The following is a 24,741-nucleotide window of genomic DNA, read 5'->3' on the forward strand; positions in this document are numbered from 1 at the left end:
TTTTAAGTCATCCTGCGGCCCCTAGTAAGAACCAGTGCATTATAAAATTATATCAGCACTGATACAACAACTATATAATAAAATATTTCAGGTTGACCTTGCAAGTTGCATTTCATCAGAATGCATAGTTACTTTTGAATGGCTGTCAGTGGAGAAAGATGCTTTTACTACGGGGTCAACGGGGTCAACCAGCAATTTCTTGACCCCCTTGGTGGAGACCATCAAAATGAATGTGTAATGACACAAAATAATCACACCTGCTGGAACATTTGGTTACACTTTGTTTTGATGGTCCACTTTAGACATTCTACTGACTATTAGTAACTTTGCAACTACTGTACATGTCAACTAACTCTCAGAGCATTAGTAGACTGTAGAAGACTGTTAGGGTTAGTAGAATAAGTTGACATGTACTTACAAAGTTACTTATAGTCAGTAGAATATCTGTTTGGGGAGCATCAAAATAAAGTGTTAGCAGATATTAAGCAGACAGTATTAATACTCATGTAGTTGCAAAGTTACTTATAGTTAGTAGAATGTCTAAAGTGGACCATCGAAAAAAAGTGTTGCCAAACATTTTCATTACTTGACTTTTCTTATAAAACAACTGGAATTTATTTGTTTGGAATTTTTAAATTTAATTCCAAACAAAATTAGTGTCCAATTTATAATGTGATCAACAGTTTGCACACAAAAGCAGTTTAATCAGGCTCTTCTAGACTAGAGGAGGGCTCTGACCTCATGACCTGTGCAGATCAGTTGTAAATATGTGACTTAAAATCACCATTTACCCCTTCTTGTCTTTGTTAGTCTGTTTACGTGAATGGAAAAGAGTTTGCAAGCGTGAGCGCAGCGGAGCTGGTGAGCGCTAACGTACAGGCCTGTACGTGTTGGCTGGACCTGTCCTGTGGTTGCTAATCTCTCCCAGTCACTCAGTACCATTTCCCCCTCACTATGGTGCCGACTCCACCAGATAACACGGCTTCACCCTGAATGGAGGAAGCCGATGACAGAAAAAAGCGAACGATGTGCCTCATGCACCAGGCTTGAAAAAAACGCTCATGCCATTGCTTGCAGCCTTCTTCTGTGCATCTCCTTTTCCCTTCTGCACTTTTTTTTACAGAGTCCGGAAAACCAGAAGCCGCCTGCGTTGCACAATGAGGCTCCACTAGATGCCAGGGGAGCAGAGCTATGTGGTCAACCCTGAGAGATGGAAACAGATGGAGGACAGGGGAGGGGCACTATCTGAGATATCATCACCAACCAGAGTAAAACTAGACACAAATCCATATTTCACACCGCTGAGCCATTTTTTTCCCATACCGGCATTGAAGAATTCTCTCAATCAAACCAATTTATTAGCTCAAAGATGCTGGGAAAATATTGTGCATGTGTATCGTTGGCCTTTCTTGACACTCAATGTGATGTCTGCCATAACATGTTGGTCAGCATTATGACTTTGACTGGTAAGCAACCACATAGCAACATCTTAATAACACTCAGAACACTTTAGCAAGTGCATAGCAACACCCTGGCAACCACACACAACATCCGAGCATTGTGGCGGGCAATCCTCACAAAAATAGTCATGAAGCTGGCGCAGGCTGATAGGTCCTTAAATTATTATGCCCCTTTTCACAAGATGTAATTTAAGTCTCTGGTGTCCCCAGAATGTGTCTGTGAAGTTTCAGCTCAAAATACCCCACAGATCATTTATTATAGCTTGTCAAATTTGCCCCTATTTGGGTGTGAGCAAAAACACACCGTTTTTGTGTGTGTCCCTTTAAATGCAAATGAGCTGCTGCTCCCGGCTCCCTTTCCAGAAGAGGGCGGAGCTTTAACAGCTCGCGCTTCGGTTGCTCAACAACAACAAAGCTGGAGAATCTCACGCAAAATGAGGATTGTCAGTAACGGTGTTCAGCCTTACATTGTTCAAACCGGAGTCGACACTGATGGAGAGACTCAGGAAGAAGTTACAACTTTTACAATGAAACTGGATGTTTCTGAATGGTTAGTGGATAAATTTATGTAGTTGCTGTGGTTGTTGATTCAAATCATTGACTAGCATGTGGCGTCATGTTAATCTTTTGTGCAAATCCAGCGTTGAATTGACCCTCGTTTGTGAAGCAGACCGGCATAAAATGACATCACATTAGTAATCTAAGCTGTTTTGTGGGTGAGTCATAAGTCACACCAATACATTTCTGTCAAACACAACTTCTGTTTGTGCTAGCATAAAGTAATAGAGCATATGGAGGCTAAGGGAAAAAAGCTGCTTGAACCAAAGAAACACATTGCATACTTACATTTTCTTCATCTGCAGCTTTGCCTTCCTTGAAAAAACATTTTGGTGGCACCGTGGGTGGAAACGTGCAGATTAAGGGGTGTTAATATTAAAAGATACCCTTCCTAAGTTACTGGGTTGTCCTTTTCCACGTTTTCTGGGTTGGTAGATGCACCGGGGACCAGATTATAGCACTTGAGATTTTTAATGATATGTCCCCTTTATTTCAATCTACTTGCAATCACATCATTATAGGGCACAGTTATAGGGCACAGCTGATTGGTTCCTGCTGTATCAGCAGCCAATGAGCTTGTTACTCAACTTTCAAATACTGCGTAGCAGTTTGCAGCGTGCTTTCAGAAACCCTCCATCTTCCCCAGCTCCACCTGTATATAGATCTGCTACGGGGTGACCCATGTCTGCTATTGTACAGCAGCAGCATGTCTCACTTGCTCATGTATTGTTTGGCAATATTAAGTCTCGTACCTGATCAGCAGCAATAATCAACAGCAGCAGAATAAGCAGCAGCAGCGTAGCAGATCTATTCCACTAAGACTAAACACATTAACATTGTCATATCCATTATCCTGCCAAACACTCCAAGAGCTGTCATGACAGAAAATGCTGGGTTAAAAACAACCCAAGTTCAGTTGAAAATGGACAAACCCAACAATTGGGATTTTTTAACCCAGCGGTTGGGTTAAATGTTGACCAACCTGCTGGGTAGTTTTATTTAACTCAACTATTGTTTAAAAATGACTGTATTGCTGGCTTAAAATGAACCCAAAATATGTTGGAAATTAACATTTATTAATACGTTTAATGAAAAATAATTAAACAATAAACATGTATTAAATTCCTTATTAATAAATGTTCACCTTTTGATTATTATTGTTGCCTCTAGTAATTATGTGTCTGATTTTCAATTTCCAACCTATTTTGGGTTCATTTTAAGCCAGCCATATAGTCATTTTTTAACAATTGTTGGGTTAAATAAAACTGCCCAGCATGTTTGGCAAACATGTAACCCAGCCGCTGGGTTTGTCCATTTTCAACCCAACTTGGGTTGTTTTTAACCCAGCATTTTTTAGTTTTTATGTAGTTTTAATGAATAATATCAAGAATGATACTATACTACTTAGGAAGCGACATAATTAGTTACTTTTATTGTCCACAATGTGGAAATTTGTCATTGGCTTCGACATATAGACATCAACACAACAACTAAAGAGAGAAGTACAAAATATATAAAAACTTTTTAAAAATCATCACACACACACACACACACACATATTTCTACAGATAGAAATAATGAATTTGCCTTATGATTTACAAAACTAAGCTATAATGTGTTTTAGACTGTTGAAGGCATTCAATCGTAAATACCATGTTTCACACGATAAGCAAATACTGTTTTTCCATAACTCTGAACCAACTGAAACAGGTCACATGATTAATGAAGTGTGACATCACTGGACTCTCTATCATTTTTAAGCTGCACCGCTGTACTATGGAAAGTGCTGGATTTGCATATGTGCTGTCATGGCTCATTGTAACTGACTAACTCCCACTACAAACTAATTCATCCAAGCTGCAGAGCTCACAATGGTGCCATAGAATAACCACAATGTCAGATTCAAACGTCTGTTACGACGCAGAGATGTTAAGGAGCTTCGTGACACGAGGTGTGTTTCGATAAGGAGACTCTGTTTTGAATGCGATCAAGCGAGTCAATTGAGATCGGCTGTCTGTTGTCGAGAATTACAGCAACTGCAAAAAGAAAAGGTGCTTTAGGTAAACTTTTATTTATAAACAACATTAATGTTCTGTAAAACATTCAACAATTACAAATGCTAAAAAAAGAAAGTGGTTAAAGAAAAGTGGTTACAAACACTGAAAAAATAAATGTAGTTTATATATAAACTCCTGTACAATAGTTTGGGGTAAGACAAAGAGGTCTCTTCTGCTCACCAAGGATGCATTTATTTGGTCAAAAATACAGTAAAAATTATTAGTTAAATAAAAAAACACTTTTCTATTTGAATATATTTGAAAATGTAATTTTCAGCATCATTACTCCAGTCTTCAGTGTCACATGATCCTTCAGAAATCATTCTAATATGTTATAATATGATTATTCCCAATATTGGAAACAGTTTAATGCATCCTTGAATAAAAGTATTCATTTCTTTGACCCCAAACTTGTGAACAGTAGTGTATGTCCGAATGTCATTGCGTTAGCCGCAAAATATAAAACTAAGTGGCTTCTGCAAACAAATGCTTTTCAAACCTACCAAACTTGAAAAGTGTGTTTGTGCTGTTTTTGTTTAAAATAAATGGCACCTGGTCTGATATTATAATGCAACGATATTCGGATATTTTTAATTTGTGACTTTAATGTCCAAATATTTGTAGGGCATCTAAACAGATGGCAGGGCAGGTGTGGTTGTTTTGTACAACTTCTTCCAGCTTTCCATAAACTCATAGTCTTTTGTCCAGTTCCTCTCACATCATGCTGGGTAAGATGGCAGCCGACGGGTGGTATGGGTAGGGCAGGGTGGCATGGCTGTGGAAGGCAGCTGTGGGCGGCAGTGAATGGGAAGAATGACTATAGAGCCCCAGAGCTCCTGGACTCTGAGAAAACATGTCGAAATATTGATCAGAGGCAGGATTCTTCGAAAAATCACAATACAGATTCTCCTCTGCAGTGCTAAATTTCTTCCCTTTCCTGTTCTTGCTGGACACTTTACGGTTGCGCGTCTGAATGCCTTCCTTCTTCATAGTCAGCGGTCTGTTCACCTGATGAGTAGGATGGAAAATATTAAGCACGATTTAAAGAACTGCAAATTGAAATTGCAGTTAAAGGCACAATACGTAATATTGAAAGCTAGTGGTTGAAATGGGTACTGCAGTCCAAATTCAAAATATTGGAGAGAGTTGTTTCTTCCGCCTCGTCCTCCTCAGACTTAACACTCATGTGGGTTGTCAGATTGAGGACACGCAACAGGAATGAGTGCAATTGACAACGGAAGGCAAGGAGACACTTTTTATCCGCAGTTTAAGAGATTAGTTCACTTTCAAATTAAAATTTCCTGATAATTTACTCACCCCCATGTCATCCAAGATGTTCATGTCTTTCTTTCTTCAGTTGAAAAGAAATTAAGGGTTTTTCTCCATATAGTGGACTTCAATGGACTCCAAACAGTTTATGGTCAAAATTACAGTTTCAGTGCAGCTTCAAAGGGCTCTTAGCGATCCCAGATGAAAAATAAGGGTCTTATCTAGCGAAACGATCGTTTATTTTCTAAAAAAAAAAAAAAATGTTTTAACCATAAACGCACATCTTGAACTAGCTCCTCTTCTTCTTCTCTATTAGAATTCCGGCAGTGTAGACGCTGCTAAGTCTATTACTGCCCTCCACAGGTTAAAGTTTGAACTAATTGTTATATACTTGCACTAGCATATTGTATATGACAGCTTAGTTCAAACTTTGACCTGTGGAGGGCAGTAATACACAGAATTCTAATACAGAAGAAGAAGAGAGCTAGTTCAAGACTAGTGTTTATGGTTGAAACGTATATAATTGTAACATTTTTTTTAAGAAAATGAGCGATTGTTTCGCTAGATAAGACCCTTATTCCTCGTCTGGTATCATTTAAAGCCCTTTGAAGCTGCACTGAAACTGTAATTTTGACCTTCAACCATTTGGAGTCCGTTGAAGTTCACTATAAGGAGAAAAATCCTTGAAAAACATTAATTTCTTTTTGACTGAAGAAAGAAAGACATGAATGTCTTGGATGACATGGGGGTGAGTAAATTATCAGGAAATTTTCATTTGAAAGTGAACTAATCTTTTAATATGCTCCCGTTCATAGAGATTTTTAGATGGATGCCGAGGCGATTTAAGCCGGGTAGTATCTGCGATCTCCTGACCCAATTTGTTTGCTGGCTTCCATGGCTGCAATACACTGTTTTCTCTGCCAACTGGCAACCCGGGGTGTCGAAATACTAGCAGTGAGCGGGACCACACAGACCAAAACAAAAAAAAGACATTCCAACACGGAATGCACATTTAAAGTAAATAAAAAAGTAAAATAACTGGCTGTAGCACAGTTTTTCAGAGAAACAAGCATGTTTCCTAAATACAGTGGTATGCGAAAGTATGTGAACCCCTTGCAGAATCTGTGAAAATGTGAATAATTTTAACAAAATAAGAGAGGTTATATAAAATGCATGTTATTTTTTATTTAATATTGTCCTGAGTAAGATATTTTACATGAAAGATGTTTACATATAGTCCACAAGACAAAAAAGTAGCTGAATTTATTAAAATATCTCCGTTCAAAAGTTTGGGAACCATTGATTCTCAATACTGTGTGTGGTTACCTGATGATCCACGACTGTTTTTATGTTTTGTGATGGTTGTTCATGAGTCTCTTGTTTGTCCTGAGCAGTTAAACTGAGCTCTGTTCTTCAGAAAAATCCTCCAGATACTGCAAATTCTTCAGTTTTCAAGGATTTTTTGCATATTTGAACCCTTTCCAGCAGTGACTGTATGATTTTGAGATTCATCTTTTCACACTGAGGACAATTGAGGGACTCAAACTCAACTATTAAAAAGGTTCAAACATTCACTGATGCTCCAGAAGGAAACACGATGCATTAAGAGTCGGGAGGTGAAAGAATCAAGGATTCCCAAAATTTTGAACGGAGATATTTGAATAAATTCAGCTACTTTTTTTGTCTTGTGGACTATATGTAAACATATTTTATATAAAATATCTTACTCAGGAAAGTAACTTTTTCCTGAGTTACTAAATAATTTTTTTCCCCTTATATTACTAAATAAAAAATAACATGCATTTTCTATGATCTCTCTTATTTAGTTAAAATTATTCACATTTTCACAGATTCTGCAAAGGGTTCCCAAACTTTCGCATACCACTGTATCTGCAAACATATTATGGTATTTTTATGCTTTAGTACTGCTGTGTGTGATTCCTGTGCCATCAGATGTACCAAATGGAATTCCAAGCATAATAACAAACTGCTTAAAATTGGTGGAAAAAAAACTACCTTATCTTTATGCTGTTAGTGTTAGTGTGTGCTGTTGGTAATGTTGACACATGCCACAGTAAGTAATTTACTAAGAATCTATTGTGGGGTTTTTGCACTGTTTTAGCACCAGATCTACAAAAAGAAGTTATGCAAATCAGGAAACAACACAAATGCTGCCAAAAATTTTGTGCTAGGTTGTGAGTGACAACTGTTCAACAAATTTGTCCACTAAAATGATACTCATCAGTTTTATAAAATAAAGTCAAGTGAAATTGTATTAAAAGTGAAGTTGCTTACATTGTGAAGCTTGAAATAGAGTCCGCAAGCATTACACACGGGCTCTCCATTGGCGTTGCGTCTCCACAGCGTGGTGTTGCTGGTCTGGCAGTTTGCACATTGAGTTCCTATTCGCTTACTGATGACCTACAGAAAGAGAGACAAAGGCCAGAGTCACTCTATGTCTTATAAACTGTGACAGAAAAGAACAGTTGTCAAAAGTACCGACTTCGGCTACCGACTGATTGGCTATTGTGTTCACGAGCTCAACAGATAGGCCTATCTGTGTAAGCGCTCAGTGAAGAGCGTTAAAAATGTCTATTTGCAACATGTTTTTGAAGCGTTGATCATTGTAGCCAATCATAGACATATCTGTTGAGCACTTGAACACAGTGGCCAATCAGAGGTGTTTAAGAATCCGCTCAACAGCGGAAAAATGCTTGGGGGAAATGTCACATTTTTAAAATTTCAGTACCGACTTGGTATCTAAGTCGGTACTTTTGACAATCCTACAGAAAAGTGACAAAAGTAATGTCACAAAAGATTTCTATTTCAAATAAATGCTTTCAACATTGATAATATTAAGAGCAAATCAGCACATTAGAATGATTTCTGAAGGATCATGTGACACCGAAGACTGGAGTCTTCAGGTTTGATCACAGGAATAAATTACATTTTAAAATAGAAAACAGTTCTTTTAAATTGTAACGATATTTCACAATATTAAAGTTTTCACTGTACTGATGATCAATTAAATGCAGCCTTGGGGAACAGGAGAGACTTCTTTTAAAAATCTAAGTGAAGTATCTGTGAGGTGTACCAGTCTCTTTTTGGGTCGGATGAGAGGCCTGTTCTGTCCGTTCATCTTGTGGTACAGTCCGCAGGCATTGCAGAGGTAGTGGCCCGTTCCATCTCGTCGCCACAGAGGGGTAGCAGTGGCCCCACAGTTCACACACTCACGAGTCTCTGTCACCACAAAAGATTGAAGACAACGTTTAATTTGCACATCATCATCCAACTTTAACAAAAATACACAATGAAACTTACACTCAAAAGGTTCCAGTTAGAATGCTTACAGACTAATGTCATACCAAATATATGTTAACAAACTGCAAGGTATACAGCACCTGCTGGAGTTTTTCAGTCACTTAAAACGGGACATGCCCTAATGTGCTAAGACGGTCATATTAAAATATACAACTTACTGATGATGCATACAAATATAAAACGCAAAGTGCTCAATTTTCTTTATAATGGATTTCTATGGGAAATGCATAACGTGAAACATGTTGTGTTCATGTTCTGGATTCATCTGCTTGCCTGTACATGTGTTTCATTAGTAAGGTGTATATTGATTTTAGTCTTAATGCATGCAACATTAAGCATTTTCTTTACTATGGTTTTCTATGGGAAAATTGATGTACACTGAATTTGGTGTTTTTCTATCACTGTCTTGGAACATTAGTACTTAATACAAACCTAGTAAAAAATAACCCTCCAGGTGGGCGTTCCTATAAGGGTGTGACATCATGAGAAACTATGAATTGATTTCAGAAACCAATATGCTGATCTAAAAAACCTATAGTGTAACATCAAAGAACCTTATATCACCTGAACCAAAGGGACTGCAAAGAACCACTGAAGAACCTTCCATTTTCAGTTCTTCTAAATCTTGAATATTTATATATAATATAAAATTTAAAAAGATGCATTCACTGTTAGTGCAAACACATTTTTACTAAAATACCAGACTTTTTATTATTATTTACTTTTTAAAGGGGTGGCATAATGCCATTTTTACAAGATGTAAAATAAGTCTCTGGTGTCCCCAGAGTGTGTATGTGAAGTTTTAGCTCAAAATACCCCACAGATCATTTATTATAGCAAGTTAAATTTGTCACTTTGTCACTTTTGGGTGAGCAAAAATGCTCTGTTTTTGTGTTTGTCCCTTAAATGCAAATAAGCTGCTGCTCTCAAGAAGAGGGTGGAGTTTCAAGAGCTTGTGTTAGCAGCGCCGATTACCTCACGCAGACTCACTTAAAATGTCCGAAACTGTTCAGCCTTTTATGTTCAAACCGAAGTCGGACAATGGAGGCACTCAGGAAGGAGTGACAACATGTTGAATGCAACAGGACGTTTCTGAATGGTTAGTTGATTAATTTATGTAGCTAATGTGGAGTTAACTATCTTAAAGTTATTGATTGCATATTCTGTCATGATAATCTATAAATCGCTCATGTGGGAACTGTTATAAGATCCTACAGAGCCAGAGAATATCTGCTGCATGAAGACAGAACAGGTATAGTTTAGTTTAATTAGGGTTATAACTTATGTTGTCATCTTGCTTTTATGACATGCTATTGCATTTGTGTTAGTTACTGTATTGCAGTAACATGGCCTCAACCCTTTGTTGTGTGTTCTCGGGGGTGGGGTTTTATTTTAGGGTAAATTTTAGGGTTAGGGATGTCACCAACCCGGGAAGAAGCTTGTTGTAGTCCCTACCAGTCGTTTGTTGTAGTCCTTAAACAGAATTCTTTAAAAGAAAATATCTCTCTTTGCATTGAACTTTGAGCATTGTAACTTTGCAGATGTTGTTTATGCTCAAACAGCAACATTACACACTAATTAAAGTTAAAAAAGTGAAATCATAATGAACCACCCCTTTAAAAGTGAATTTTTAAAATTATTACAAATGTAGGGTTGGGAAAGCTGTAATTGTTCTGTATTTTGTGTTGTTCATTTGGATGCTATTTTAATGGTTCCTAATTTTGTTTTGGAGTCCCCTACAATAAGTTTACATGCATCCAAAGTAAAAAAAAAACAAAAAAAACACTTTAATTTTCTCGTAATATACATTGCAGCATCACCTCTTTTCTCACAGTGTCTGAAAGAGGTTTGGTCTAGGATTCAGTCTCTCTAAACCTTTCCTTTCTGAGAGCCTACTCTGCTCTGATTGGTCAGATGGCCCAATCTGTTGTGATTGGTCTGCCACGTTGGCAGCGCCAAAACAGCGTCTTCTCGACACGTCGACAACAGAGTTGCCAAGTCTGCGGTTTTCCCGTGGAATTGGGCTATTTTATTACTGTTGCCGCGGGTTGAAGCGACCCCAAATAACATGATATTTAGCCCATGGAATACGAATTTTACCCAGGGCACCCCGACAAAAACGTGGATTTTACTCCCGGAACCCGATTGGGCTAGTTTTGAGTAGCAATTCGGTGGGTTTTGTTGTGAAAACCTGGCAACCCTGGTCGACAACACGAACCAAACTCTTTTAATCTCAGCTTCAACCACAGTGTTTGAGGGGCAAAGCAGACGTCATTTGCAGGCAGCCAATGAAGACCATAAGCATTATGCAAATTTGTTACAAACCCACATAGGTTTGAGCAGGAAGTAAGGCTGGAATTACTGATGACTCGTTTCGGCAGTTCAGAATCAGTTCTTTCTTTTGGGAGACAATAACTTCATTTATCATGCACACTTTGATCCTTGAAACTTTGCAGACCTTTTACATTCACAAACAGCCATATTACACACTACATGAAAGGTAATATACAAAAAAAGCATAATAGGGGGACTTTAATAAAAATGGAATTGAAAAAAAAAGAAAAAAAGACCAGGTTTGATCCTAGGACTTGATTTTTTTTTTTTTTTTTTTTTTTTTTAAGGATACTTCCTCACCTAAAGGGGAGAATCTCATCTTGCTGCATAAATTCGGTGAGAAGGACGAGGGTGCGTAGAGAGCTGAACTGTTGTAATCTTGCGTGAAGCTCCCATACGGACTGTGGTGGGTCAGTGGCTGCGAGTGCGCTTTTGAGGAGTGTGTATGAGCATACACACCGCTCACTGAAGGGTTCAGAGGAAACATCCCGCCAAACGCCTCCCCTCCTCCAGGAGGACTCAACCTCTCTCCTTTCACACTCTCCTTTTGGTCCAGGATAGGGGAGGGAAGGGCAGAACGAAGCGGTCTGGCAGAGGTGAGGGACGTGGAGCCGTGGAAAGACGGGGAGGACGTCTTGGAAAATGCACTGCCATGCCAGGATGATGGGGATGATGGGAAGAGGTTGGTTAGAGAGGATCCGTTTGAACCTTCAAGCCAGGACAGGTTGCCGAGGAATGGTGAGGAGTAAACGGGATATACTGAGGAAGAGAGGGAGGAACACTCAAAGAAAGGAACTGAAATCAGAAAAAATGACACGTTTCTAGAGATAAAAAGGGGTGTTTTGATAGCGCCACAGAGACAAAGAATTGATACTTTTATGGAGAACCTTTAAATTACTTCTCTGCATATTAATGTAAATGTAAACTGGTATGAGAAAGTAGGTAACACTTTAGTTTAGGGTCCAATTCTCACTGTTAACTAGTTGCTTATTAGCATGCATATTACTAGAATATTGGCTGTTTATTAGTACTTATAAAGCACATATTAATGCCTTATTCTGCATGACCATATTCTACATCCTCAATCTTACCTAATACATATACATAACAACTACTTACTATTAATAAGCAGATGTTTATTAAGGCAAAAGTCATAGTTAATAGTGAAAATTGGAGCCTAATCTAAAGTGTGACCGAAAAAACTTACAGTTCTTCTTACAGTTTAATTTAGACCTTCAATCCTGACTCTTTTATTGAGTCATTGAGACAACTGAATCACTTTTTTGACCCAACTTTTATCTAAAACAGCTAATGGAATTAATTTTAGTGTAACTCCTTACAGCTAGGGTAATTCTGAAGAAATGCAATGCAGTTCATTTGAAATATAACCATCGCTGAAGTTTTTATGAAATGAGTTTCAAAATATTAGTTTCGGTTTAACATCTGGTGCATGTAAAGCACAATTAAATGGACGAAAGTTTTAATTTCACTCACTTCATGGCTATTGATAATTTGACTTACTGACACAGTCACATGTTTTCACTTACATATAATTTCTCTGTATTCAAGGGTCCTTTTTATACTATTTATAAGCTTTTGGTTCTTTAAGTTATCATCATGTTATATGAATATGGTAATTATTCAGTGCCACAGTACAGTATACACTACTGTTCCAAAGTTTGGGGTTAATAAGTTTTTTTTAATACTTTTATTCAGCAAGGATGCATTAAATTGATCAAAAGTGACAGTAAATACATTTATAATGTCACAAAAGCTTTCTATTTTAAATAAATGCTCTTCTTTTGAACTTTATTCATCAAAAAATATTGAAAAATAATAAGCAGAACAACCGTTTTCTGTATCGATGATAATAATTATAAATGCATCAGCATATTAGAATGATATCTGAAGGATCATGTGACAATGAATACTGGAGTAATGATGCTGAAAATTCAGCTTTGCATCACAGGAATAAATTACATTTTAAAATATATTCAAATAGAAAAAATATATTTCTAACTTTAGCATTTTCTTGTAGTTTTGTGATTTTTGTCTGCTTGGACATCTGAAAATGAAAAATACATTACAGTCTTTTGTATTGGGTGCTAAAATATGGATAAACAAAAGGACAAAAAGACCCAACAATCTGATCTTTGAAAAAGTGAATAATCAAAATCAGATAATGAACTGAAAATACAATATGTTTCAATTGATAATGCAAAAATTAATGATAAACCTGAAAAAAAAGGTTGTTTTTAATATCTGACCTTCTAAAAATGTTCTATTATTTGCCTCTAGAAAACATCTGCCTCTTAAACCTCCAAAATGCATGTTTCATCATAGATATGGAAGTATTCTCTGGTGCGAGGTGAGAATAAATGCATCCAAAATTAGCACCAACGGCGAGGGTAAAAATATACACTCATCAGCAAATCGAATCCTAAGTAAATCGTAATAATAATATTACTGTTTTTACAGTAAAAAAAGACTTCTTTCAAACATAATCCCCAAACTTTTGAACAGTAGGTAGTGTACTGTATATCACTTACCATGACACTGCCACAATACTCTTCTGACGGTGTGCTGTGTCACTGACCTGGGCTGTGTTGAAAAGCTCCAGACGGGCGGCCATGGATGGGGCTGGTGAACATAGAGGGCAGGCCGCTGTGATCCGCGTCGGTGCAGGGGAACATCGAGCCATCCTCGGTGTGGACCAGATAGCTGGAGTCAGATGGGTAGGTGGGCATCACCTCTGATGCCACCATGGACGATGATACCCAGCGAGTCTGCTCAACGGAGCTCTCCATGTCTACCAGGAAACCCTTTTGTACTGGATTTAATTATGGAAATTATAGTAAGTTACTATACAATGGCATGAAAAAGTATGTGAACCCCTTGCAGAATCTGTGAAAATGAGAATTATTTTAATAAAATAAGAGGGATAATAAAAAATGCATGTTATTTTTTGTTTAGTACTGTCCTGAGTAAGATATTTTACATAAAAGATGTTTGCATTTAGTTCACAAGACAAAACAATAGCTGAATTTATTAAAATAACCCCATTCTTAAGTAAGAATGATGATGATGATCCACGACTGTTTTTATGTTTTGTGATGGTTGTTCATGAGTCTCTTGTTTGTCCTGAGCAGTTAAACTGAGCTCTGTTCTTCAGAAAAATCCTCCAGCTCCTGCAGATTCTTCAGTTTTCAAGCATTTTTGCATATTTGAACCCTTTCCAGCAGTGGCTGTATGATTTTGAGATCTGTGTTTTCATACTGAGGACAACTGAGGGACTCAAACTCAACTATTAAAAAAGGTTCAAACATTCACTGATGCTCCAGAAGGAAACACGATGCATTAAGAGCCGAGGGGTGAAAACTTTTGAATTCAAATATCAATAAATTGTACTTAATTTTTCTGATACATGCAAGTATCTTCTGTTGCTTCTGAAGGGCAGTACTAAATGAAAAACAATGATATTTAAACAAAATAAGAACAATTGTGACATCTTCATCCTGTTCAAAAGTTTTCACCCCTCGGCTCTTAATGCGTCGTGTTTCCTTCTGGAGCATCAGTGAATGTTTGAACCTTTTTTAAAAGTTGAGTTTGAGTCCCTCAGTTGTCCTCAGTGTGAAAAGATGAATCTCAAAATCATACAGCCACTGCTGGAAAGGGTTCAAATATGCAAAAATCCTTGAAAACTGATGAATCTGCAGGAGCTGGAGGATTTTTCTGAAGAACAGAGCTCAGTTTAACTGCTCACGACAAACAAGAGACTCATGAACAACCATCACAAAACATAAAAACAGTCGTGGATCATCAGGTAACCACACACAGTATTGAGAATCAATGGTTCACATACTTATGAATGGTTTTTTTTTTTAATAAATTCAGCTATTGTTTTGTTTTGTGAACTAAATGCAAACATCTTTTACGTAAAATATCTTACTCAGGACAGTACTAAACAAAAAATAATTTATTATCCCTCTTATTTTATTAAAATAATTCTCATTTTCACAGATTCTGCAAGGGGTTCACATACTTCTTCATGCCACTGTATGTGTATTATTTAATAGTTTTAATAATTGCAATCGAATCAGTTTAAAGACAATATAAAAATACATTTGAATACATTTCAGAAGATCAATCAGATTCTCACAAAATCCATACTTTAAAAAGCAAACAAACCCTTCTATCTTTAATAAATACGTAATACTGCTGCACAATGAAGACCAAACAGAACAACAATGACAGTCTTCACCTTTCCATTTAACAAAAATCACATTTAGAATCAAATTACTCTAAAAACAAGATAAGCATCACTTGCATTGTTTGATTTGCTAATCCGGCTGTAGATATGGTAATGTAGATTGTAATGCGACATACCTGAAGCTTATCTGTTCAGTCTGCAGGACAGGTGTCTGTGACGAAGGTGAGCATACGTTGGAGCACCGCTGATGGGTCAGAACTTTATGTGTGAAAGTTTCTGAGCTCTGGCATTGTGAGGTTACACATGTGGATACAGTGGGCGGAGCCAAAGACAGGTCCACTTCAGCAAATGTGGTGCCTCGTAAGTGCAAATGCACAAAAAATTTCCCCATAATTTGTAAATCTAATAAAAGTCTGCATTGCAAATTACAATTACAAATATGCAAATCTATCACATGCAAAACTACATAACTTTCTCTCTTCTGTGGAACAGTGTTTTTTGTCCATACAATGTGTATATATGTATGTATATAAACTATAAAAAATTTTCCTGTTAACTGAAATAAAGCTGAAATCAAACAAAACAAAATCTAAATATTAGTTGAAAAACTTAATTAGAAGTTGAAAGTTGAAAAACAGGAAAATAAATAAAAACAAAAACTAAAATAAAAATGAATGAAACCTAAATAGCAATATAAAATAAAAACAATAAAAATAAAATGAAAAACATAACAAAATAACTAAAAATGTACCTAAAATTAACATAAAAACTAAAAATATAAACTTAAACTAAAATTGATATATAAAATACATACACAGAGAATGTACAAAGTATAAAGAAACTGATATATGACGTTCCAAACCTGTATGACTTTCATAAAAGATCTTCTGACAAATGTTGGCATCCAAACAACACTGGAGCCCATTGACTTTCATTGTATGGACAAAAAACACTGTTTCACAGAAGATAATAAAATGAGGGTGCGTAAATGATGACAGAATTTACATTTTTGAGTGAACTTTAACTTACTATTAGCTCTAAGAATTTTAACCAACTTAAAAAAAAAAAATCTTGATAAAAGCCAAACCACTGATGGAACAAAAGGGAAAGTGTAGCCAATAAAAGATGCAAAGCACAGCTTAATATGTAACACAAGAGGACAGTTGAGCTGATTGCACTAATGCAAATAGAGACAAATGCTGCAATCATTCTAAAGTCGCACAACCTGACCACATGCAGACAGAGCAGGGCTGTGGAAGTCATTTGTTAATCAAAGCGAGCCGTTTTCTTTCCTTTTGCGCGTTCGGTTTGAAGGAACATTAGTGTGATGAATCATGCTGTGTGTGAAAGAGTGTCATCTAGCTAGAAAATGTAAAGTATAACAGACTACAACAGAATAAAAAAGATGACAGATATACACCACGTCCGTTTTGTTCTGGTTTAGAGTTTATTTGCCCTAACAGCAATGTTAATTTGACATTACAGTTACACTATTTGCCTCCATCTTTTGTGCGATGTTGTATTTTCTCAAGTGATTCATCACTATGACTGTGTTAGTGATTAAAGAAATTCAGAAAAATCTATAAAACAATGATAAGACTGCTTATAGCTCTATTAATAGAAACTAGGTGTTTGCATGTTCACTGATAAGGCTAGTTTCCTCCACAGCTTTTCAACAATGTAATGATCATTTGAAAGGTAGAACGTTTCTGTATTAATAATATTAACTGTATTAACAAGGGATATCTAATGCTCGCATTTATTTGATCAAAAATACAGTGATGTTGTGAAATATTATTACTATTTTAAATAAGCGCTTTCTATTTGAATCTATTTTAAAATATAATTTATTCCTGACGCAAAGCTGAATTTCAGGCATCGTTACTGCAGTCTTCAGCATCACATGATCCTTCAGAAATCATTCTAATTGCTCAAGAAACATTTCTAATTAATTATCAATGTTGAAAGCAGTTGTGCTGTTTAAAGTGCTGCTTTACTTTTGATTAATTTAATGCATCCTTGCTGTATTAAAGTATTCATTTCTTTTAAAAAATCTTACCGACCACAAATTTTTGAACGGATGGTAGTGTATGATTCCAAACTAGCTACCCGGCAATTTGTTGTTTGGGACGAAAACCTGGCGCTTTAAAAAATGTTGGCACAAAACTGCATGACCAGACCTGTTCTAGTATATTCATTTTTATCTGATCACCATATAAAGTTGCGTCTAACTGTATAAAACCCAGATCAGTGCATTTATACTGGCTGGTGTTAAATGATAAGGTTAATGGTTGTTGAGCAAGAAGGAAGAATCGTTTTTTCATTTTACAGTTCCACCGAAGTGGAGTAAGTTATACAGCATGAGATGCTATCAAGTCAAATAAGCTACATGCGTATTGTAAAATGTGCCGTACAAATTGAAACGGAAATATTACATGAAATTTAAACGTGTGACAGAAAAGCAAAGCTAGACATGCCATTTTGAAATTCACTAGAAGTATATTCAAAGAACTAAAACATTATATGACCTATTTCTGTATATTATAATAAATACTTTAAATGTTTTATTTCTATTTTCATCATCCTTAAAAATGGCCAGCTTCCTGGTTTGAATCAAAGTACAAACCCCTACATTTCTGCACATATCGGTGTCATAAACAACTCCACGCGTGCCTTTGGATCAGACTCGGATCCACCAAGCTCTCGTGTAAGGGTCGATCCACTGTGAATTCGTGAGGCGGTTGCATGCGCTGTCTAGAGTGCTTTCCTCCTCGCTGTGGGATGGGCAGCTCTGAATGATGAGCCGGGAGAGGGTCTGTGAAAAAATACGGATGGAGCAAAGCCTGAGGAAACAGATGGGGCATTATAAGTGTCGAGTGGAGTTACATGACTGACTGAATCAATCTGTACACAACTTCAAATGTGCACCTGTCTAGCACTGATCCTCTGTTTGGATGGATAGACGAGGAACTTCTTCAGCAGGTCCACAGCTTGTGGTGACGTGTCAGGTACAATTTCCTCCAAAGGAATAGGTGGGTTTTCTTTAAATGTGATCTTATTGTAGTCTGGTAGTTCTGTTATTTCCTAGATTTGATACATCAACATGACACAGGCAGAATCTTTAGGAGAACAGTCGTGCATCGCGTCATTCTAAACAGGCGTAGTGAATGTAAAGCGAGAGCTCACTGGCCAAACTTTCTGGTTGGGGGTTCCCAGCACTCGGAGCACGCAGCACAACTGCTCAATGTCATTCTCTCCGGGGAAAAGTGGAGAGTTATTCAACAGCTCCCCGAAAATGCAGCCGACTGCCCTGAAACAAGCCAGAAGGAAGACACAGAGACACCGGATGAGTGCAGAAGAAGCACTACTGCCATCTAGTGAAACTTGAGGCAAGAGACAAAGTTCACAAAAAAAGGACTTATTAGTAGGGATCTAAATATTTAGGAATTTTTAAAAAAAATATTTTTTATGAATATTTAATTTTTTATTTCAAAATATCTTTCATACGAATATGTTGCATTATGAATGCATTACGAAATCTGACATTTAGTTAGAATTTTTTTTTATTTAATTATTCTGGTATTTTGGTATTTGATTCATCCAAAAAAATGAAAACGAAGACACAAATCTATCCAAATCTATAAAAACTATACATTTCACATTTACAGACTGAAGAATTGCATAACACATTGGATTCAAACAATCATTAATTATTATGTAGTCCAGTGATGTTTGAACATTACCTGAATGTTTTAAAAAAATCATGAATTTACACAGACATCACACACCGGATATATTTTTAGTAAATTATCTGTAATTAACCTGATTATAAAATGTATAGAAATAGTTAAAGCTGATAAAAACTAATACATGCTAATATAAAATGATTAAATGTATATATTGAATGACTGTTATTAGTAACAATTTATTTCCTCAAAAATAATTTTTGTAATTTAGAATTTTCAAGGTTCTTAAAGGCAGCGTGAAACAGAAACTTTTCTTTCCTAATATGGACCCTTTACTCAGAAGCAGAACTCGTCATAACTGGGTAAACTTCTATAGTGGTGAACAGGAGATGACAGAAAATATAATTCCATTTACTCCAATAGCAAAAGAAAAAAATCTGTGATTTAGTTTCCACGACTTTCCAAAAGAGGAAAAAATACAGAGAGGTTGATTATGTTGGTCAGAAGAGAGAAAGATGTCAAATTTGCTGTCACTCTCTGTAAGAAACACCCTTGCAGCAGCGTTCATTAGTTTTCCCTCATTTCATACAATATATAGCATCATAAATGTGTATTACATTTTTTAAAAATGAATATATTTGCGATGCTGATAACTGTGGAAACGAGTCTTCAGTCTGTGAAAAGGATCCAATTGCGACGTATATCTGAGTGATGCGGCTTCTCGAATAAGAAAAAATGTAGGGCAGGGCAACCATGTTTATTAATTATAATAAACACTAAAATATTTAATAAAAAATAAGAAGTGTCAATACCGATTTCATGTTGACTTTAAGAATAAAGTGGACATATGATTCTAAAATTTCTTACCAAAGATCAACTCCTTCATCATATTTTCGGGCACCATACAAAAGTTCTGGTGCTCTGTACCACCTGAAACACAGCACAACATGTATTTTTAGCCATATGATTTAGGTTTTGGCTTAAAGCTAGAACCAATGTAGATCAATGCTGGCTTGACAGAAGCTTTAAAGGGACATTTCACCCTAAAATGAAAATTACAGGGTTAGTTCACCCAAAAAATGAAAAGTCATCATTTACTCACCCTCATGTCATTTTAGACTCGTAAGACTCATTCATCTTTGAAACACAAATGAAGATAATTTAAATTAAATCTGAGAGATTTCTGTCCCTCCATTGATAGTCCACACACTTACCAGTTTGTTGCTTCAAAAAGTTCATAAAGAGATCGTAAAACTAATCCATATGAATTAAGTGGTTTAGTCCAAACTTTCTGAATAGATTTGATCCCTTTATATGATGAACAGATGGAATTTAAGCTTTTATTCAGATATAAATATTGATCAGCGAACAGAACTTAACCATAATGCTTGGCGTACGAGAATGAACCTCATTGGTTCTCCCACGTCATGCAAACATGCTTGAGCTTCAGTTTACCACAACTGATGTGTGCATTGATCAATATTAATATGTGAATAAAAGCCTAAATTCAGTCTGTTCATCATATAAAGTGATCGAATCTTTTCAGAAAATTTGAACTAAACCGCTCAATTCATATGGATTAGTCTTACGATCTCTTTATGAACTTTTTGAAGCGTCAAAGTGGTAGTTGCGTAGCTGTCAATGGAGGGACAGAAATCACTCAGATTTCAATAAAAAGATCTTCATTTCTGTTCCAAAGATGAACGAAAGGGTTTGGAACAACGTGGAGGTGAGTAAATGATGACAACATTTTTGGGTGAACTAACACTTATTAAGTCATTTACTCATCCTGCTGTTGTTCTAATGCCGTATGCCCTTCTTTCTTTTTCAGACCACAAAATTCATAACGACATAATGGCAGTGAATAGCGACCAGCATCAAGCTTTTAAAAAAGATGCAGAAGCATCAAAGCATGATCCCATCTGTCACGTGTCATATATTCCATGTGTTCTGGGGGTATGCGATAGGGTTTGGTGAAAAACAAACTGAAATTTCATGTGATTTAACAAAAATCATGACCTTTTCCACTGGTCTTCTGTGCGCGGTTCATTACATGCCATTAGTGCCGTAGTTCTGACTCGCCCAGAAAAAGCACACAAGTTAATAAAAACGTTTCTAACTCCTAGAAACAATAACAATAAAAAAAAATTCTGTGTACTTTCAGAGTTAAATATCTCCAGACAGGAACTCTGGTTGTCAGATGACAGTCAGAATGACAGATGTGAACGTGACAACTTCTTGAACACAACGGATATATTCACCTCAGAGAAGAAGGCACATGAGTTGTATTTCATGTCGTGTTTTTATTCATCTTGATTTCTCACAACTTGTGTGCTTTTTCTGGGTGTCGGAGTGAACTGCAGCACTAATAAAGTGTCATGAACCGTGCTCAGAAGACCAGCGGCCAAGGTCAGGGTTTCTTTTTTTTAAATAATACATTAAATTTCAGTTTGTTTTTCACCAAACCCTGTCATATACACGGGCCACGGCACATGTCACATGGGACCATTCTGTGACACTTTTACATCTTTTTTTGATGCAAGGCTTGATGCTGGCTGCTATTCACTGCCATTATATATTTCTTTAAATTCTCCTTTTGTAGTCCGAAAAAGAAAGAAGGGCATACGGCGTTAGAACAACACCAGGGTGAGAAAATGATGAGTTCATTTTCATTTTAGGGTGAACTGGCTTAAACGATCACCTGGTGGCCACTTGGTGACTGTACAGACGATCTCCTTCATTGGAAAAGAGCCTCGCCAGACCAAAGTCAGCGATCTTCAGGTGACCCGTTGAGCTGATGAGAAGGTTTGCAGGCTTCAGATCCTACACAAAAAAACATTTAAAGCACGGATTAAAAAAAGAAACACGTAAAGCACAGATTTATATGGGGACAAATCTAATGATCATAAAGAACGCAGTCTCACCCTGTGCATGATAGAGTTCTCGTGGCAGAAAGCCACTCCTTTCAGCAGCATCATCATGTAACCTTTGACCTGGGATGCGGTGAGAGGACGCTGGGAATTCCGAATGACTTCTGACAGATCGGATAACATGTACTCAAACACCAGCACAAAGCCTGTGCCGTGAGGGAACACGTCCTTTAGCTTCACCACCTATAGAGATGATCAGAAATAAAAATTAGTCTAGATCAAATGATGAAAATAGAAATAATTATTGTGGTTATACAAATCATCATAGTATGGAAGCCCATTTCCACCACAATTCATGCTTTGGTAAAAGACATAAGATGAAAATATTATGACAAAAGTAGGATGACAAATTATTTTGAAATATTTGACTTTTTGAGATGAAAATCACAATTATGACAAAAAAGAAAAAATTATGACTTTTTGTCATGATTTAAAATGTCATAATTTTGATTTATTTGAAATTGATTTAGTAGGTCATAATTTCAACATTTTGTCATAATTATGATTTCTCAATTTTGACTTTCATCTAAAAAAATGACAGTCATCATGACTTTTTATGTCACAACTTAAAAGTCATAATTTTGACTTCTCATTATTGACTTAGTATGTCATAATTTTTAACATTTTTCCATAATTATTACTTTTTATCTCATCATTTTGACTTTTATCTAAAAAATGACTGTCATCACTTGTAAATTACTTTTTATGTCATGACTTGAAAAGTCATCATTTTGACTTCTCATAATTGATTTAGTAGGTCATAATTTTTAACATTTTATCGTAATTATGACTTCTCAATTTTGACTTTCATCTAAAAAATGACAGTCATCACTCATAAATATGACTTTTTATGTCACAACTTAAAAGTCATAATTTTGACTTCTCATTATTGACTTAGCATGTCATAATTTCAATTATTGACTTAGTATGTCATATTTTCAACATTTTGACAATTATGACAATGTTTTATAATCAGGTATTATTACTGTGACTATTTGTCATCACTTAAAATGTCATCATTTTGACTCCTCTCATAATTGATTTAGTAGGTCATAATTTTTAACATTTTGTCATAATTATGACTTCTCAATTTTGACTTTCATCTAAAAAAACAACTGTCATCACTCATAAATGACTTTTTATGTCACAACTTAAAAGTCATAATTTTGACTTCTCATTATTGACTTAGTATGTCATAATTTAACATTTTTCCACAATTATGACTTTTTATCTCATAATTTTGACTTTCATCTAAGAAATGACTGTCATCACTTGTAAATTACTTTTTATGTCATGACTTAAAATCTTATAATTGACTTAGCATGTCATAATTTCAATTATTGACTTAGTATGTCATATTTTCAACATTTTGACAATTATGACAAAAATGTTTTATAATCAGGGATTATTACTGTGACTTTTTGTCACAACTTAAAATGTCATAATTTTGACTCATCTCATAATTGATTTAGTCGGTCATAATTTCAACATTTTGTCATAATTATGACTTCTCAATTTTGACTTTCACCTAAAAAGACATTTTCATCACTCGTAAATATGAATTTTTATGTCATGACTTAAAAAGACATAATTTTGACTTCTCATTATTGACTTAGTATGTCATAATTTTTAACATTTTGCCATAATTATGACTTTTTATCTCATAATTTTGACTTTAATCTAAATAAATGACTGTCATCACTCGTAAATGACTTTTTATGTCATGACTTACAATATCATAATGTTGATTTATCCTATAATTGACTTTGCATGTCATAATTTCAACATTTGGTCATAATGACTTTAACCTAAAAAATGATTGTCTTAGTATGTCATTATATTGACTTTTCATTGTCAATTTTGACTTTCAACTCTAAACATGTCATCATTTCAACTTTTTATGTCATAATTATGATTACCAAAGCATATTTTTCTTCCAATGTGAGTTGCATAGAAATAGAGTTACTTCACTTGAGATGATCTTCACTACTCAAGTCTCCAGTGATCTGTATGTCTCAGTCTCACTCACATATTGGTTGTCCTCGATCTCTTGCAGGGCTTTGATTTCTCTCAGGGCCTGGTTCGGAATACCATCTTCAAGTTTTCGCAAAGCAACTTTTTTCAAAGCCACTGTCTCTCCTGTCTGAATACATCAACAGATAAAGCAGTGCAGAAGGCCTGTTGTAAGAAACAGAGTTATTGTCCTTTACACAGGATGAATGCAGGCATATACAGTCTCACCTCGATGTGTTTGGCTTTGAAAACAATTCCGTGAGCTCCTTCCCCAATCCGACCCAGAATACTGTACTGATCCATCCCACTACTCGACAACTAGCCGGCTAGCAAAGCAGAAATGTATCTTTGTTTTCCATTCACACACTGGCAAATATTCAGCAACGTTTTACTTCGCAAAACAAAACAATAACTGAATGGAAACAATAGCGAGATGGAGGATTGTTTAGAAGAGATCATCTGTGGGTGAATCCGACGACGCTCCGCTGCAGCTGATAGCAGTCGCCATGGAGATCGTTTCAGTACGGCAATCTAGCGAAGACAAAAATCCGCGTTACTTTATCAACCTCGTAAATTAAAGTGGACCAAAAACGATTTTCCTGATGAAAACGAAACAAACGTTATTGTAAAGTAATTGTCTATATATTTTAATTGAATTTAAATATTAAAATTTCTCAATATAATTATTTAGGTATAAACAAAAGCTGTCTGGTGGCACCTGTTACTTTTCTCAACGCAAGTCTGGATGGACCAATCACAGTTGATTGCGCGCTTAATGCGCTTTATTGAGCTGATTTACATCAGAGCTTAGAACCCGCTGTTGCAATGGAACGTTCTATTGAGTGTCGCTTCTTGTTAGTGTATATTCTTTGTTTACATTCGTATGGCAAGTGCCAGTATTTA

General features: G+C 36.0%; 2 protein-coding genes across 2 annotated transcripts; both read right to left on the minus strand.

Annotated features, from left to right (window-relative positions):
* Nucleotides 1-4,651: 4,651 nt before the first annotated feature.
* Nucleotides 4,652-13,939, minus strand: gata1b (GATA binding protein 1b). The gene is made up of 5 exons (XM_048210161.1): nucleotides 13,596-13,939; nucleotides 11,300-11,758; nucleotides 8,439-8,584; nucleotides 7,640-7,765; nucleotides 4,652-5,083 (listed from the first exon to the last, which is right to left on the minus strand). Exons 1-5 carry the CDS (start codon nucleotides 13,804-13,806, stop codon nucleotides 4,790-4,792), a joined length of 1,236 nt encoding a protein of 411 aa, XP_048066118.1. The 5' UTR covers nucleotides 13,807-13,939; the 3' UTR covers nucleotides 4,652-4,789.
* Nucleotides 13,940-17,750: 3,811 nt separating this feature from the next.
* Nucleotides 17,751-24,378, minus strand: cdk20 (cyclin-dependent kinase 20). Its single transcript, XM_048210167.1, has 8 exons — nucleotides 24,067-24,378; nucleotides 23,855-23,968; nucleotides 21,820-22,008; nucleotides 21,597-21,718; nucleotides 19,763-19,825; nucleotides 18,396-18,519; nucleotides 18,138-18,293; nucleotides 17,751-18,052 (listed from the first exon to the last, which is right to left on the minus strand). The coding sequence occupies exons 1-8, from the start codon at nucleotides 24,139-24,141 to the stop codon at nucleotides 17,861-17,863; spliced, it is 1,035 nt and encodes a 344-aa protein (XP_048066124.1). The 5' UTR covers nucleotides 24,142-24,378; the 3' UTR covers nucleotides 17,751-17,860.
* Between the last annotated feature and the right edge of the window lie 363 nt (nucleotides 24,379-24,741).

The sequence above is a fragment of the Megalobrama amblycephala genome, linkage group LG12 (genome assembly GCF_018812025.1).
Source record: "Megalobrama amblycephala isolate DHTTF-2021 linkage group LG12, ASM1881202v1, whole genome shotgun sequence".
Lineage (NCBI taxonomy): Eukaryota > Metazoa > Chordata > Actinopteri > Cypriniformes > Xenocyprididae > Megalobrama > Megalobrama amblycephala.